The 15,528-nt window shown below is 36.2% G+C and overlaps 1 protein-coding gene across 2 annotated transcripts; it reads right to left on the bottom strand.

The window, feature by feature from the left end:
- Nucleotides 1-663: 663 nt before the first annotated feature.
- Nucleotides 664-14,336, bottom strand: LOC106669975 (sarcalumenin). Of its 2 annotated transcripts, XM_014399903.2 has the most exons (11): nucleotides 14,231-14,336; nucleotides 13,031-13,132; nucleotides 6,483-6,553; nucleotides 5,406-6,408; nucleotides 5,283-5,329; nucleotides 3,864-4,068; nucleotides 3,689-3,805; nucleotides 3,313-3,485; nucleotides 2,864-3,055; nucleotides 1,953-2,216; nucleotides 664-1,882 (listed from the first exon to the last, which is right to left on the bottom strand). In XM_014399903.2, the coding sequence occupies exons 1-11, from the start codon at nucleotides 14,280-14,282 to the stop codon at nucleotides 1,517-1,519; spliced, it is 2,592 nt and encodes an 863-aa protein (XP_014255389.1). In that variant the 5' UTR covers nucleotides 14,283-14,336; the 3' UTR covers nucleotides 664-1,516. The 2 variants fall into 2 exon arrangements, with proteins under 2 accessions (XP_014255389.1, XP_024082154.1); XM_024226386.1 differs by lacking the exon at nucleotides 14,231-14,336 and having other exon boundaries at nucleotides 6,479-6,553.
- Nucleotides 14,337-15,528: the final 1,192 nt, after the last annotated feature.

Below are 15,528 nucleotides of genomic sequence, written 5' to 3'. Positions count from 1 at the left end.
TGCTGTTGCAAACCCCCGAAAAAAAGTGGTGTTTAATACATTTCCTTGGAGGCATCCTTGTTGCAGTATTGGCATTGGTCGATGTCACAATTTGGCTTGCATTGTTGACATTTTAACATTGATGATTACAATTCTTGGGTTATATTTACTTGTAAACAATAATAATTAGCAAGTCAGTTGTGACTGAGTTAGTAGCTCTTTTTTGTTTATTTGCTGAAAATCTGTCAGTCGAATTGCCGCTGGGCATGACATTAAAGATTACAAAACAGTCCGAGGCCTCTTAACAGAATAATAAAAAAGTAAGAATCTAAGCTTTTTCAAAGATTACAGTGGCAAATCAAAATTTTTGGGAAATAATTAATAAATTTTACTGCCTGTTATTTAGAGTGAAGAGCCCTTTAATTGCTTAATAATAATTTTAATATTTTAATTACATTATCTAAATGCACAGATGGAAAATAGAAAGAGTCTTTAATAATTGGACTATTGGTAATAAGTTGGTTCACTTGAAATTATAACAGTAAAATTTATTATGTGCCTTAAATATTAACTATACATTTTTTCCACATTTGCATATAGCTATTATATTACAGCTTATAAAAACTTAGAAAAACTTTTTTGAATGAGATACAAAAACTGGTGACGGAAGGAAGAAATGACAAATAAAATTTTCTTTTCTATTTATTGAGTTGTATACATTTGAATATATGTACATGGTAAATAGGAAAAAGAAAAACAGCCGTAACAAATGTGATTGATGGGCTATTGAATGAGATCTCAATTTGAGATGTGTAAACTAGAATTCTACAAAACCTAAAAGATAAATTATTGTTGAAATTGAGCTAATTTTTTGGTTTTAAATATAAGATTTGTTGGAGCGTAACATTAAGACTTCGAATTTATTAAATAGATGACAAACCAATTGCTTTGATAAATCAATTTATCTTGCGTCTAATTTTAAATGCAACACTTCAATCTAAAATAAATAAATTGAGCATAAATGGTGTAAGTAATGTCAAAATGTCAAAGAATTCTTATTGTACATTAACTTTTACCATTTGTTGTACGCTCGCTTTCTTCTCACTGTTCATACCAGAGTTTTCATTAATTTTCATGGATTTTGCATTTTATATTGAATATACCTCACTTTAGTGTGGAATCACTGTCCTGGAATGTACATTAAGAAGAAAACAAGTGCAACATGCACATTCACTCTCATCCCCACAACATACCACTTACGATTACAACTGCAACTCCCAAGTCCATTTTTTTTATTTTACCATAACAGCATTATATTTTGAATTGCATTTCATAATAACTATATAGTTTTAAATGATAAAGTATCATTATAATAGGAGTTTTATTTATTTTAAGATTTTTGACTTGCTCTCTTGGCATAACTTAAATTTTCATACTCTAACAGTTTTGTATGTACACTTAAAACTGTATATTCATAATAAATGGGAAGTGCATTCTCATTGGGATTTTCTTTGAATAATATCTAAACAACCTTCGGTCATTTATTTCGTTTTGTAAGATCTTCTACTTGTTTTTTGTATTTTCCAACAAGCTCGGGGAGATCGTAAGCGATGGCGATGTCGAGCCTATTGATCGGACACCCCCTGAAATATGTACAAGTCGCAGACAACTGTTGGAATTCGTAAACGGGATTTAACCTAAAAAAGTCTCTGTAAACATCGGGGTCTGGCAAATCGTATCGGGAAATATTAGTCAGAGTGCTGAGTCCCTCGTAAATATGGTAGTTCTGTGGATGCTCGATTATCTCGTCGCTTATTTTCTTCTTGTTTCCAAAAAATGATTTATGGTTGTAGTATGTTGTGAGGTAGCAATCTACCATCTTTGCATGATTGCGAACACGTACCTTAAAATAAAAATTTATTTATTATACTTTACTTGTCATGGTAAAAATAAATATTTTTTTAACATCTTACTGCAAATCTTCTTGCACTGGCAATCTTGTTTTCTACCCTCTTGTTGATAGCTTCACGCAAATCTCTTAAAAATGCCCTCTCTTGTGCATATAAAAGCTTCGTTGGGGCTCCGGATTCATACGGCAATGACCACAGTGATGTCGAATACATTACTGGGGGCTCGGTTGAAGACATCAATGGTGAAATGTTCCAAATCAAAGTTCCTTGAACTCTCATTAGTTCTTCTGGGCGCACTTGATCAGCTTTATTCAAAATAATTCTGGTCTGTAACAAAGTTGTTGAAAGTTACAATTACAACACCATGGCCAGGCACTGCACCCGGAGGAGAAGTATCCTCTATATGTAGGATTAAGTTGCAAAGTTGGGCTTGGGCAGTAGGATGGTTCGAGAGCTTGGTATGGAACTTTTGGAGCCAGGAATCGGTTTATTCACAAAAGGAATGTTGTGAAGCTTTGACAATTTCTCCGAGGGCTTTTGGTTGAAAACATTCGATGCACTGGATATTGGATGGCTTGGTAGAACCAGTTCTATTCCATATGTCCAAAATGGTCACAGTAATGTCTTGTATAGTGTAAGTTTAGTGTAGAGTATAAAAACAGATTTTGGTCCTAAAAGTCATCATAACTGTCCAAGTCTTCTGTTAAACCTTGTATGGGGATTCCATGCCAGTCTGCTGTCTAGATATAGTCAGTCCTAAGAGACTTGAGTGGAAGTCAGTAGTTACTTGCAAGACTTTTTATTTTGCAATGTAAATGTTCAGTGTGTTTGTTTTTCTTTGATAAGTACAAGATGTTCTTTTGATTTAGTTGGTCACTTGGATTAGAAGACAACAATTAGTTAAATAGGTTCCTAGGATAGAGTAGTGTGTAGGAAACATGTACATGTAAAATAATACTTAATTTTAATCATACCTGCATTTCACGTCCTTTGAGCTGATCCAAAATAGCTTCACTTTCAGGACCAACATCAAGTTTCGAAGGGTCATAAACTAAAAATATAATGTCTGCTCTGTCGATAAACCATTGACAGGCATCATTAAATGGGAAAAGTCTTTCTACTTGCTTTCTAATTTCCAAAATGCCAGGGATTTCTACAATATTCACCTGAAAAATGGTTCATATTAATCAGAATGTTACAACAAATTCAATTTTTTTAATAAGAGACAAAGGTTGCTGAAGTCTGCTTGCATAAACTTAACAGGCAAACTATTACATTCATCAACATAAACATAATTATTTTTATATTATTATTTTTCAAAATGTGTGCTTTGCTCAATAAACCTTTAGTTTTTATATTTAGATTTATTTATGTTAAATGTCAATGATATCGAGTTTTTATTCTACTGTAAATTACAACTCACCTTCTCTAATAATGGATGGTTTAATTTAAGACCTCGTAGTCTGTCAAGCAAACCTTGACCAAACTTTTGAAGACCAGAGAATGTCCAATCAGCTGCTAGTTGTGTCCCATCAAGGACTTCTTCTCGTTCGCCCCACATTACAATGTTGAAGTATGCAGGAGATGGTTCAGCCCCTGATAGAAAAACCCATAAATCAATATTATTCTGTAGAAAATTATTAATTACAAATTGTAATTCAGTCGGTCGGTTTAACTTTTATTATTCATTTTAACATTCATCATTGTTTTGAACCATATGTTAATTTAATAATTACTATAAGTCACTAAGTATTTAAGAATACACTATCTTGAGAAATATAAAACCATGTATTTCATACCAGTCCGTAAGGCTGTTCTTTTGTATTCATTTTCAAGAAGATAATTAATAATAGTAGATTTTCCACCGCTCCATGGCCCCATGAAAAGTACAAGTGGCTTTGAAAATATTTCCGGATCTGGAAAAAAAGTTTATTTTGTAGAGTTGAAAAGTTATTAGTTTGTGTATAAACATACCACCAAAGTGTCTGTTACTTAAATCTCTGTATTTATACAGTATCTCCAATGGTTTTATAGCTGCATCATACAATTTTTTCAATTCTCTTAATGTATTGTCCGCAATTTTGCTCAATTGTCTCTCAGTTTCGGCTGTGTCGATATCTAATTGAAGAATTTGTGCCATGTGTTCACGGGATCTAAGATTTTCTGGAACTTCAATTTCCTAAACAAAACAGACAGTACTATATATTACAGAAAAATTGTTGTCATGTCTGATCACAGATCATCAAAGTAATGATAGTAAAAGAAGATCAGCAATGACCAGCTTCTTTATTTATAAATTGCTTTGTAAAAGTGATTGTTTCAAAACACAAACAAATCTTTAATGCATTATTAGAGATTGTGCATTGGCTGGGCTTGAAGCTGGAATTTCATCAAAGTTTTATGAATATTATAAGACAGTTCTGAGGTGACAGTGATTTGGATTGGCTCAGGGCTTACAGATGAGTTTGTCATTGCCTGTTGAGTAAAACAAGATCCACTCAGTCAAGCGTTGTTCACCCTGTTTAATAACACAACGAGAAAGAGCTGAAGTTTTGTATAAGACTTGGTAAGACAAAGGAATTACTTTATGCATGACCTGTTCTTGGTCGCATATAAACTAGAGGAGATACAAGTAAATATTAACCTCATTCAGTTAAAATACTGAAAAAAGATGTAAAAATTATTTTAAAATTCGCGATCCATTTGTTCAACATGCTTAAGCTGTACCTGAACCTGAACAGGTATGTAAGCCTAAAAAATGATACAGGCATAGATCTTAACGTGGCAATGAGGATCTTCAACTATATTGTCTATTTACCTGCATAATATTGTTCAACAAACTTTTTTTGCTCTCTTTCTTTTATTTTATTTCATGGATTGGGATAGGTTATGTTAGGAATGATCATATTAGGTAGGGTTATGGTAAGATGTTGGATCAGAATAGTCATATAGGTATGGGTTAGATAAGGAATGGCCAGATTAGGTATGTGTTATGTTAGGAATAATCAAATTAGGTAGGGTTAGGTTAGGAATGGCCAGATTAGGTACAGTTAGGCTTAGAAAGGTAGATTAGCTAGAGGGTTAGGTCAGGTTAGGAATGGTCATATTAAGTGTGGTTAAGGTCAGGTAAGGTTAGAAATACATAGTCATACTTTAGGAATGGCCAGATTAGGCAGGGTAAGTTAGGTTAGCTAGAAATTAGGTTAGAGTTGGAGACTACAGTTACATATCTATGATTCAATAGTTTTCCATGAAATGGAGAAATATACGAGTGCAAAGCATGATTTTTACAGAAAAAACATACCAGTTCTAGTTTATTGTTATTGCTTCAACTTTCTAATTGACAAAAATATTTAAAAAATAATTTGAAATAATATAGTAAAAATGCCTTACCATTGTGAGCTCTTCTTCTGGGGTTTCAGGTTCGGTTGATTTTTCACCTGGAGTGTTTATTATTATTTAATTCAGTTTAAAAATTATGCCACTGTTTGTAAAATAATACACATGTATATTTACCCTCAGTTTCAGCTTCACTTTTAGCTTCTTCTAGAAGAGTCGAGGTATTTTGTGGTTCATTTGTTTCTTCGTCTGCTTTAGGCAATGCTTCGGTAGGTTCGTCAAGAAACCCTTCAGCAGGCTGGTCATGAACAGTTTCTTCTGAGGTCTCAACTTGTTCGCTGGGCTCTTCTTTTAAGGCCTCTTCCATCGCTTGTTCTGCAGTTTCAGAAGAAACTTCTTCACTTAATTTCGTTTCAGCGGCACTTTCACTGATAACAGAAGGTTCGACAACTTTTTCTTCCTCCACTGTTTCAACACTTTCAACACTTGAGGCTGTTTCCACTGCATCCTCTTTCATTACTTCTTCGACACTTTCAGCCTCAGCAAAACCTTCTTCCACTGATTCTTTAGTTGCGTTTTCTTCGGATTCAAGTGGCACATCAGGCATATTTTCCTCTAAATTTTCTTCTTCCTGGGTGGAGGTTTCTTCAGCTGAATCTTTTGTTTGTTCATCCATATTTTCCAAGGATTCTACTTGTTCATCTTGACTTAGTGTTTCTTCTGTTTTATCCTGTTCTTCCTCATTCGATTCTTCAGCCATTACTGAGTCTGTTCCTTCTTCATGTTCCTCTGTTACTTCATCTGTTTTTTTGTTTTCAGTTTCTTCTTCTGTAGTTGGCGTTTCTGGTTGTTCTTTTAAATCCTGAGTCTCTTCAACAGAAGCATCCCCCTTTTCTACACTGGGCTCGTCAAGGTTTGGATCAACAGGTTCTTCACTGACTTCTTCTAAAGATTCACCTGCAGCATCACCCATTTCAGTCTCTTGCAATGTAACTTCACCTGCAGCCAAAGCACCAGCGTCCTCTTCAAGACTAGATTGTTCGCTGTCCACTTGTTCGACACTTGCTTGAACATCCTCTTCCTTTTGAGAATCATCTCCAGAGTTTTTTGTCAAGCTTTCAGTGGTTTCCCCAGTAAGTTCACCCGCATTTTCGAGGGAATCGCCCAGCTCCTCTTGGTGCTGGAAATTCAGAAACTTATAGAAAATCTAAAACCTCCTTAAACGTTAGGTAATTAAAAAAATATAATACTTGCTTCTAGGCCATCTTGTGTTTCCCCAGACTGTGGTGGTTCACCAACTTGATCTACCGGCGTCTGGCCAAATTCTAAAAACAAACAAAACTCTTCAGGCTGAGATGGTTTTAACAAAGATGATATTGCAAGAAGCTGAACAATGACAAGAAACTGCTGGTTACTCATTCAAAAAAGTTTTTCAATTTTGAAGGTTTTATCCACTACTTGTGGCCAATACTGAAATAGTAAGGCAAAAAAAAATTTAAAAAATAAATTTAAAAAAGAGGTTTTATCCATTATGATTTTGTTCCAGAATGGTTAGGTTTAGGTTATAAGGAATAATCTTTATGACTTCGCACACTGTGACCAATATTGGTCTATTGTGTACATTGTTTGCAGTTTTTGTTAAGCTTCAGGCTTTTTACTAGATCTCAAAGCATTGTTAAAGCCTCCCATGTCCTTCAGGCACTTTCAACACGACAGACAAGAATGCTACATCTACACGGAAAACAAACACTTTGAGTCCTGAAGATGATCTGAAAGATTGAAACGTTGGCACGATAAAGAAAATGTTTTTCTAAAACCTATGTCACACCAGACCGCATCTCACGATCTCCAAATAACCATTAGTTCTGCTATTAGTTCACTCCTACGGCCTGAACTTTAATAAATTGCTCAAAATTGAATAGGTATACTGCCAATTTTGTAGTATTTACTTTCCCTAGCATTATTATTTTAATTTTAGTATAAATTGCATTAAAATTTACTAAAAATTATTATGTTTTTTACTGAAGGAAAATTTCATTAAGGGATTTTGAAAAATAACAGGGTGTTAATGCCAACATTTTGTTTATTGGATAGAATAATTTTTTTAAAATAATTAATTACATGTATAATGTATTCTATTAGCTAACACTCTGTGCACCTGTTAGGCATACTGTTAATAAGGTTGTCACTAATTTCATAAGTACATTCACTTCATAAATGTTACAATGCTGCACTCAGTTCGCAGGTTAACTGGCTGCAAATGGTGATTGAAAAGCCTGGGATTGAGGTCTGGAGACAATGGGGGAAGGGGCAGATGGGAAATTCCCAGATTTTCTAAACAGTGATGAACTACTCTGCCTTTATGAGGTCTGGTATTATCATCCAGAAATCGAAAATCCCTGCCAATCAGATCCCTGTTTTGAGGGATGCATTTGTCGATAATTACTTGGACATAATGGACTGTGGTGAGGTTGCCTTCAACAATATGGAGTCCAGTTCGTCCAGTAGTGTAAATCCCAGCCTGGACCATTACACTGCTTCCTCCAAACTATACTGAAGGGAGCACGAACTGGGGCATTGTATGGCATCCCCTGTTCTCAGTTGACGCTTCAGCGCCTGCTATCACTATACAGATAAAAATGCAGACTCATCAGTACACTTAACCGCATTTCAATTGGTGCTCTCTTCTAGGCTCTCGCTGCACCAAATTCTCCTGATGTGCTGGTGGCGGGCTGTTGCTGCAGGTCGTCTTTAAAGGGTATCTTGTACTTCATTTAGGATCTGGCGGGCACTCTGGAAAGGGTTCTCTTTTGCAGGGATGACAATATTTCTATCCTCTCTTAGCATCATATTGCGCTGAAATCCACTATCCATCCTCCTATTGGAACTTCCAGTCTCTCGGAATCAGGCTAAAGCCCAGGAGACAACATTCTGAGAAATGCCAACTGCCTCTGCGATATCCACTTCCCAGTGGCTTTGATGTCTCATTCTCACAATAATATTGTGAACTTCTGGTTCAAGATGTTGCCTTTCCATGGTTAAAGAGAATTGAATTAAAACTGAGAAAAGGTGTTTGTTTACAAAATGAGTAATCTTCATGTTTACTTAATATGTTTAAGTAAATCCATTATTAAAAATGATGATTAACATTTGTTTGTTTTTGTTTTGTATTTTCTATTTTGTTTTATCCAACTAGCAAGAATATATCGGTTAATTTAATTAAAATTAATAGAATAAGAATAAATTACAAATCTCCCTATTCATTTTTGAGCAGTTTATTTTAGATCATCCTTTTCATAATAAATGCACCTAAGAACTGCACATATGGGCTGGCTAATTATATATGGAATAGCTCAATCAAGCCTCAATTATTGGTTTAGTGTAAAAAAACCTTTAATGAAGAAATTTGATGAGTTTTAGCCTAGCGGATGTTTCAAATTATAACTAACAGCAGCCTCTGGAATAAATCATCGGATCTATTTGGCAAGGTAGGACGATATAAATATCCTATGAGGAATATAATATTTAAGTATTTTACATACGAATATCGTGTAATAGAGGTGAAAAAACAGGAAAAACAAGGAAAAACTGACATTATTCTTTTATGTCTAGGAGTTTGAATGAATAATTTATTTTTATTTTGTTGGCAGCCCTGTTTAACCTGCCCATCACAATGATGTGGGAAGTATCATCTATGATGGAACGTAGAATGGTACAAATTATTTGAAATATTTATATAGTTTTGTAGTTTTAACTATTTATATAGTTTTATGTTTGTTAGAAAAATAATATGTTGCACGTTAACTACGATGATATGTTGTGGCGTGAGCGAAGGATCGTCATCCAGCCTTGGCAGTGAGAACGAAAATAACCCCGGGCAGTAGGACGGTTTTTGCAATTTGCGACCCGGCTGAATGCTATTCGTAAGAAATCTTTAGATAATCTCTTGTTTTATGCGATGCTCATCATCTTCGGAAAAGGTAGTACATTAGATTGAAAGTGATAATCCAAGACATTATTGGGCTTTATCGTTGCGAATGCCTTCATGGCCGGAGAATGTATGTAATTCGGTTTCGATTGAAACATCGCTCGACTTATAAAAGAGACTGGACTGAACAAAAATCGCCCAGACACGACACTCAAAACGGCGAAATACCTATAACGCGTCTAAACGAGAAATAATCCGTAACAGCCAAAAGTTCATCACCGTGGACGAAAGAAAAAAGAAAAAAACCTCACAATTATTTTTGGGGACCGTGCAATTTCAGGTATTTGTCGAGTATCGCCGTCTAAATATAGATAAGTAAAACTAGGCCGGTCCTAGTAAGTTTAGCCGACAGGTGGTCCGAAGGAAAATAAATCCAAGAGTGAGATCAACACCGTTCGAAGTGCAGGGTCTGTGAAACGAGAGAGGATCAATTATTGAAATTTAATATCAAACGTATAAATTATATACGTATAAACAAAATAAACACACGTCAAGCGCGGATACGCTCCTGAGAGACCGACGTAGCGGGCCTAGGCAGACCGGGATTAACAGAAAATACCCAAAATATTTAAAAAAATGTAATCTGGTCGTTACTTATATTTTTCTCTGCCTACCCAGGCCCGGGTGGTCTGTCAGAAGTAGTGAGCTTAGTCGGACCGGCATATAAGCCCACACTTAACTCACATCACCCTCGCAGTCCCACGAAAAAAAAAATGGCAAGGGTGGAAAACCTAATTTTTCAATTTTTGTTCGGCTCAAGGAGCTAATAATATTTAAATGTAAAATACATGATTGGCCTTACTAACTTGTGGCAGACAGACGGTCCAAATCAATCCCGTTCAAACAAAAACCACTAAACCTACGTCCATTGGAAACGTATGATATACACAAGGAGACGCTAGGAAAAGCTCATACATTCTCAGGAAACAAATTGCATGGAGACTAAACCTCTCCGGTATACAAGCAATATCAATAAAATTAGACACCAATTGGAAATGATAACTCACCATGAAACATCCTTTGCGACAACCAACCAAGTTTTCACAGGCTACGAAGTAGAAGAAAAAATCAGGTACAAATAACTGATATTCTGAAACCAGCGAATGAACCGGGTGAGGTTAATGCAAACCAAAATAATCAGTGAAACTCATAGGGAAGCACACTCGGTCTTTCAAGCTGAAATACAATTAATTAATTGGCTTGTGCCATAGAAAATCTTAAAAGAGGTTACACTTAACAAAAAAATGAGATGAGAGACAGATCTTCCCTAAAAGCATTAGCATGTACATCACATCCAAAATAATCTGTGAGAATGTTGAAAACCTTTAAAACCCGGAAAACATATCCCAACCACATCATTGGTGCACAAAGGAATTTTGGGTAATCAACAAGTTACCTGGGCTAAATCGGATATCAAGACCAATGCCCTGTCCGAGAATTGGAACAATTTCACACAAATAGAAATGGAATAATGGACGAACTCTAGAGATGCCAAACAAAGTAAACTCATGGTTAAAGAACCCTCGTCAAAATTAGCATACACACATTGCTATAACTAAGGGGAGTGACAGGTTTCCTGTCACTGGTATTTGAGAAAACACCTACACAACTTGGGTATATTCAACAACAAACGTGGTATTTGTAATTTATGTGATGAGGAGAGAGAAACTAAGTAGCTCAATGGAGACAAAGCCTAGGGTGCCATGATGACTTAGGAAAAAGGATTGTATCAACAGTTAATGACGTTCTGAAGTCCCTTACACAGCTCCTACACAGCAAGATCCTAATCCAGTGCCGCTACTGGCTGATCTAGGGTATAAGACTAGGCTGTACTGGAGATCGTCATTCAGAGTTAGTGTCAGTTCATCTGTTGAGATGGAAACAGGTGCTGAGATTGTGAGTCAATAATGACCAGAGTCAGTTGAAAAGGAGAGTTGGAGTTGTCAGAGGCTGAGTTCAGATGGAGTCAGATGTAGAGACTGCGAATCAGTGACGGTCATTGTTAGTTGGGATAGTCTACAGCTGTAAAACAACACCGGCACTTTTCAAGGCCTTAACCCGACCCCAGTCACTAAAATACCATATCGTTTACTTTACTATAAATTGTTTACGACCGGTCTATTTGTTTGTGTTACAAAGTGAAAAACAAACGTCCGTTGTATAGAGATTTACAATCGTTAAATTTCTAATTACTCTGATCTACTACGATGCTCAAGTTTATACGTGCTACTTGTGTTAAAAGTTTTCTGTACGATTAAACGTTTTGCCTGCTTTCACAACACACACGGTTTTTGTCACCACCTTTTTCAAAGCTTCAGGACGAGTGAAAAGATCGGACCCTATGATAATAAGGTTGTCTTCAAACAGCATTTCCTCAGGCTGTGAAACGAAACCGTCGGTCGTGAGGTTTCTTTATGATTTTCGCAAATCATGGATTACGTTAACCCTTTCTGAACTACTGACGTCTCAATACACGTACTTCCAGGCTAGTGTTGCAGGGAAACGGACATAGCGTAGAGGAAAGCTAATGCTTCTTGTGAATTATTGTTTCTTCATCAACCGGAGTTTCTGTCAGTGGAACTGCACAATATGTGAATCCTGAGGGTGTTGATCGGCTAATGAATCAGGTTTAAGCTGTGGTGGCAGTTATGCTACCAATAGGCGTCAACAATGCTTCTTACTTCCAAGCAGCTCTTAATGAACTGCAGCATCTTTCCATATAAACAGGAGCTCAAGTTGCTTAAAGTAGGCTTTTCGACGAGATCTCAAATCTGAAGAAGTAAACCCAAGCAACAAGCAAGGGTCCTCTTAACGCTCGACTCATCGCGCTTATAACTCACTCGACAGTGGCTGGCAGCCCTACGCTACCAACCAACATCGGCTACCACTTCCATCCTGCCTATCCAAATCCGCCACGCCACGTCAGTAGATTCAAGAGAACACCGGCATTTCTTATGGCCACTACATTACCCGGTCGTTGGAAAAAAAAAAATCCCAATAAGGAAACATGTCAAGTAAATAATTACTGTGGTGACGGCACATGGCTTAGTAAAGTTCGATAATGCTTCTTCCTTCTAACAGCAACCAATAAACACGCAGAACCCCTCTATTTAAGAAAAACGACCTGCTTAGTGTTTAGTCTAGACTCGTCGTCGATCAAGCTATAACATAAAACAATGTTTTGTCTGCCTGTGGCTTATTAATTCCACCTGTCACTACTACTTCGACAATGCTACTAAAACAGCAGCCAATTTACATGCAGCTCAAATTCTACTTTTTTCAGAGCTCAAGTCAGCTTTAAGCTATAGATCTAGTTCCATGGCCTGGCTAGTGGTTCTTTTATGTTATGTTGTGCATGTCACTGGACAATAAACCTGGACAAGGTAGTGGTCAGGTCTTGTTTGAGAAATGCAGGACTAATATGGCCAGGATGCAGGTGCAGACCAAGTTTCTTAAACTGGCTTCTGCTGCCAAATAGGTAATTATAGTTTGGACGACAGGTTCGTACACCGGAGCACTGCTATAACTTGGCCAAGATAGCCGGGGTCTATGGTCTGATCTTTTCCGAGGAAAGATCAGGTAATATGTTGAAGGGGAGTTCGTCCCTTATCCCTTCTTCTTATTTGAAAACAAATAACAGGTCAAGAATGTTATGTCGACAACTAGATGCACCTGGAGAATGGTCCTGTGCTTGATGTTATGTTTTGGGTGTTTAGGATGAGAACGCCCAATGAAAATTATCGTAGGAAGGTGTTTTTAAATATTTAATAATTATTGTAATAAATTTGTCGGGTGTATAAGTTGAGACACTTACCTTCTTGAGTGTCTTGTGTGCCAGCTCCTTGTAGTGCCTTTTCTATATAAGGCCTGCATTCTGATTCGGAGGGCCCGCTTTGAAATTGACTCAAAACACCCCCTAGAATAATATATTCGGGATTAAAAAACATTCCACTAGTTCTCTTAACAATAAACAAAAAATATATAATTTTTCGAAAAAAAAGTTTTATTTTCATTTTATAAAGTAACAAGCAAATTTTGAAATCAGGCCAGTTTCATCTAAAATTAAGGCCAACTTGTAGGTTGTATTTAAAAACAATCTTATTTTTCGTGACCTTATTTACGAAAATAACTTTTTTCTTCTACTTTAAAATTTTTCGTTTCTTTAATTTTCAAAAACCCTTGGCTGAATTGAGTGGAGTACAAGGAAAAAAAGACGGAAATAAACCAGAAGCTCGATGCAGTGACTGATAATGAACTAGAAATATTCATAGCGACACTTTGTGGAAGGTTAAATTAATTTTATTATAAACCAAAAGATTTAAGTTTAAAAAAATTTCAATATTTTTATTGTTTTCTTTTTTTCAATACCAAGCGTGTAAATTTTTATAAGCATTAATGCAGCTAGAAAAGGAGAGAGAGAGAGGACAATGCTTGGTGCTCTTGCCCGATTCGACTCGAACCAGGCTTGCTGAAGATTTTCAAGTCGAATTTAAAAAAAAAATTGAGGGAAAACTTTGGGTTTTGTAAAGAAAAAAATTTAAAACAGGAATAAATTATGCAAATGTATTTATACACTGCTTGAAGCGGGTCAGCTATTCTTATTGCACGGGGACACGTTTTTTGTTTTTGTTTTATTTCAAACCAAATTTTATTAGACATTTTGAAAAATCTTAAGGTGGGATTTTGCAAAAATAAATGTCTTCCACTCGATCAACAGCCTTTTAGTTTAATTAAACCTTTACATTATTATTATTTTTTTATTTTTTAGCACGTTTACTTAAATAGGGGTAAAAGTTCACGAGAATTTAAACACAAACTAATGGTGAATTTTTAAAGAAAAAGCGTAATCCTTATTAAGGAAATTTGGAAAAATAACCCCCTTCCCCCATTTAAAAAACAAAACATTTTTTTAATTATATAAAAATTTAAAAAAATCAAAAATTTAACATACAGAAAAAATATTAACGAGTTATAGACTTATAAGAATTGTTAAATTCAATAGGTCAAAATTTACCGAATGCTGAAGAGATGACCAGAGAGATGAAGAAGATGGTTCGAGGAGTCATCTCGCAGCGGCGACTGCTCTAGGCCGCAGACGAAAATACACGAGATAGAGCCCCCAGTCGGACGGAAATAACTCTCCCCCTTCCCTTCTGGCCGCGAATTTTTATTTCTTCTCTGTACAAATTAATAATTCGCTCGAGTTCGTACGCATTTGCGTAAACCGCACTAGTGGACGCAAAGTCGTAGCCAGTCTGGTAGGACGATATATCTTATCCATCAAGGCAGTTCCAATCCAGACCCTTCTTAACTACGATTAACAGGAAATGAAACGAAAAAGAACGTGTAGATACCGGAACATAAATATACCAAAGGGTACAAGACCTTGAGACAAAAGAGAATTATACAACTTTCTCTCTACTTATTATATGTTTAAATGCTGAGAACAATTAGACGACTAAGGATATTATGGTGACTGCCTGTGGTTAACTTGAGTTTTCACTAGGTGTCAACAATGCTTCAGACTTCCAACCAGCAGCCAATGAACATACAGCACCCCGCTATAAAGCAGAAGCTCACCTGCTTAGTGCTTTGAATAAACTTGTCACCTAACAAGCTATCACTTAAAAGGGTGTGGTTAGTAACTACCTACTAGCTTAGTTAAGTTTCCACCTGGCATCACCTCTACTTCAATGATGATGTTCGAAATGCAAGCAGTAGCCAATGATTATGCAGCACCTCTCTTTATTGCTTAGACTAGACTCATCGATTAACAAGCTATAACCAAAAAGAGTGTGGTGACTACCTGTGGCTTACTAAAACTTCCAATTATTTTGTTGCAAATATATTTTGTGTAGGTATTCTCCTTGGACATTTGGAAATTCGGGGAGTGTATACTATGTCTTTCAACATATACTGCATAGCCTGTTCTACTTATTTGTCTGTGAAATCAAGGGCAAAAGGAACAGAACCTCTCGGATATCGGTAAGCTGATCCAAGTTGATGACGAGGAATTCCATCCAATTCTGAATGAGCTTAAAAGATCTTTAGTGACTGCCTGTGTATTATTTAAGTTTTCACCTGGCGGCACCTCTTCTTCAACAACAGTTTTGAATTCTAAGCAGTAGTTAATGATCATGCAGCACCTTTTTATATAAGGAGAAGCTGAACTTGCTTAGTAATTAGACTTGACTCGTTGTAGAACCTATAACCTAAAAGAATGTGGTGATTACCTGCGGCTTACTTAAATTTCCACTTGGCGTCACCTCTATTTCAATGAAGCTTCCGAATTCCAAGCAGTAGCCAAATGTA

Source organism: Cimex lectularius, unplaced genomic scaffold (assembly GCF_000648675.2).
Source record: "Cimex lectularius strain Harlan isolate CLEC.00 unplaced genomic scaffold, Clec_2.1 scaffold28, whole genome shotgun sequence".
Taxonomy (NCBI): domain Eukaryota; kingdom Metazoa; phylum Arthropoda; class Insecta; order Hemiptera; family Cimicidae; genus Cimex; species Cimex lectularius.
This window is presented reverse-complemented; position numbering and strand designations above follow the sequence as displayed.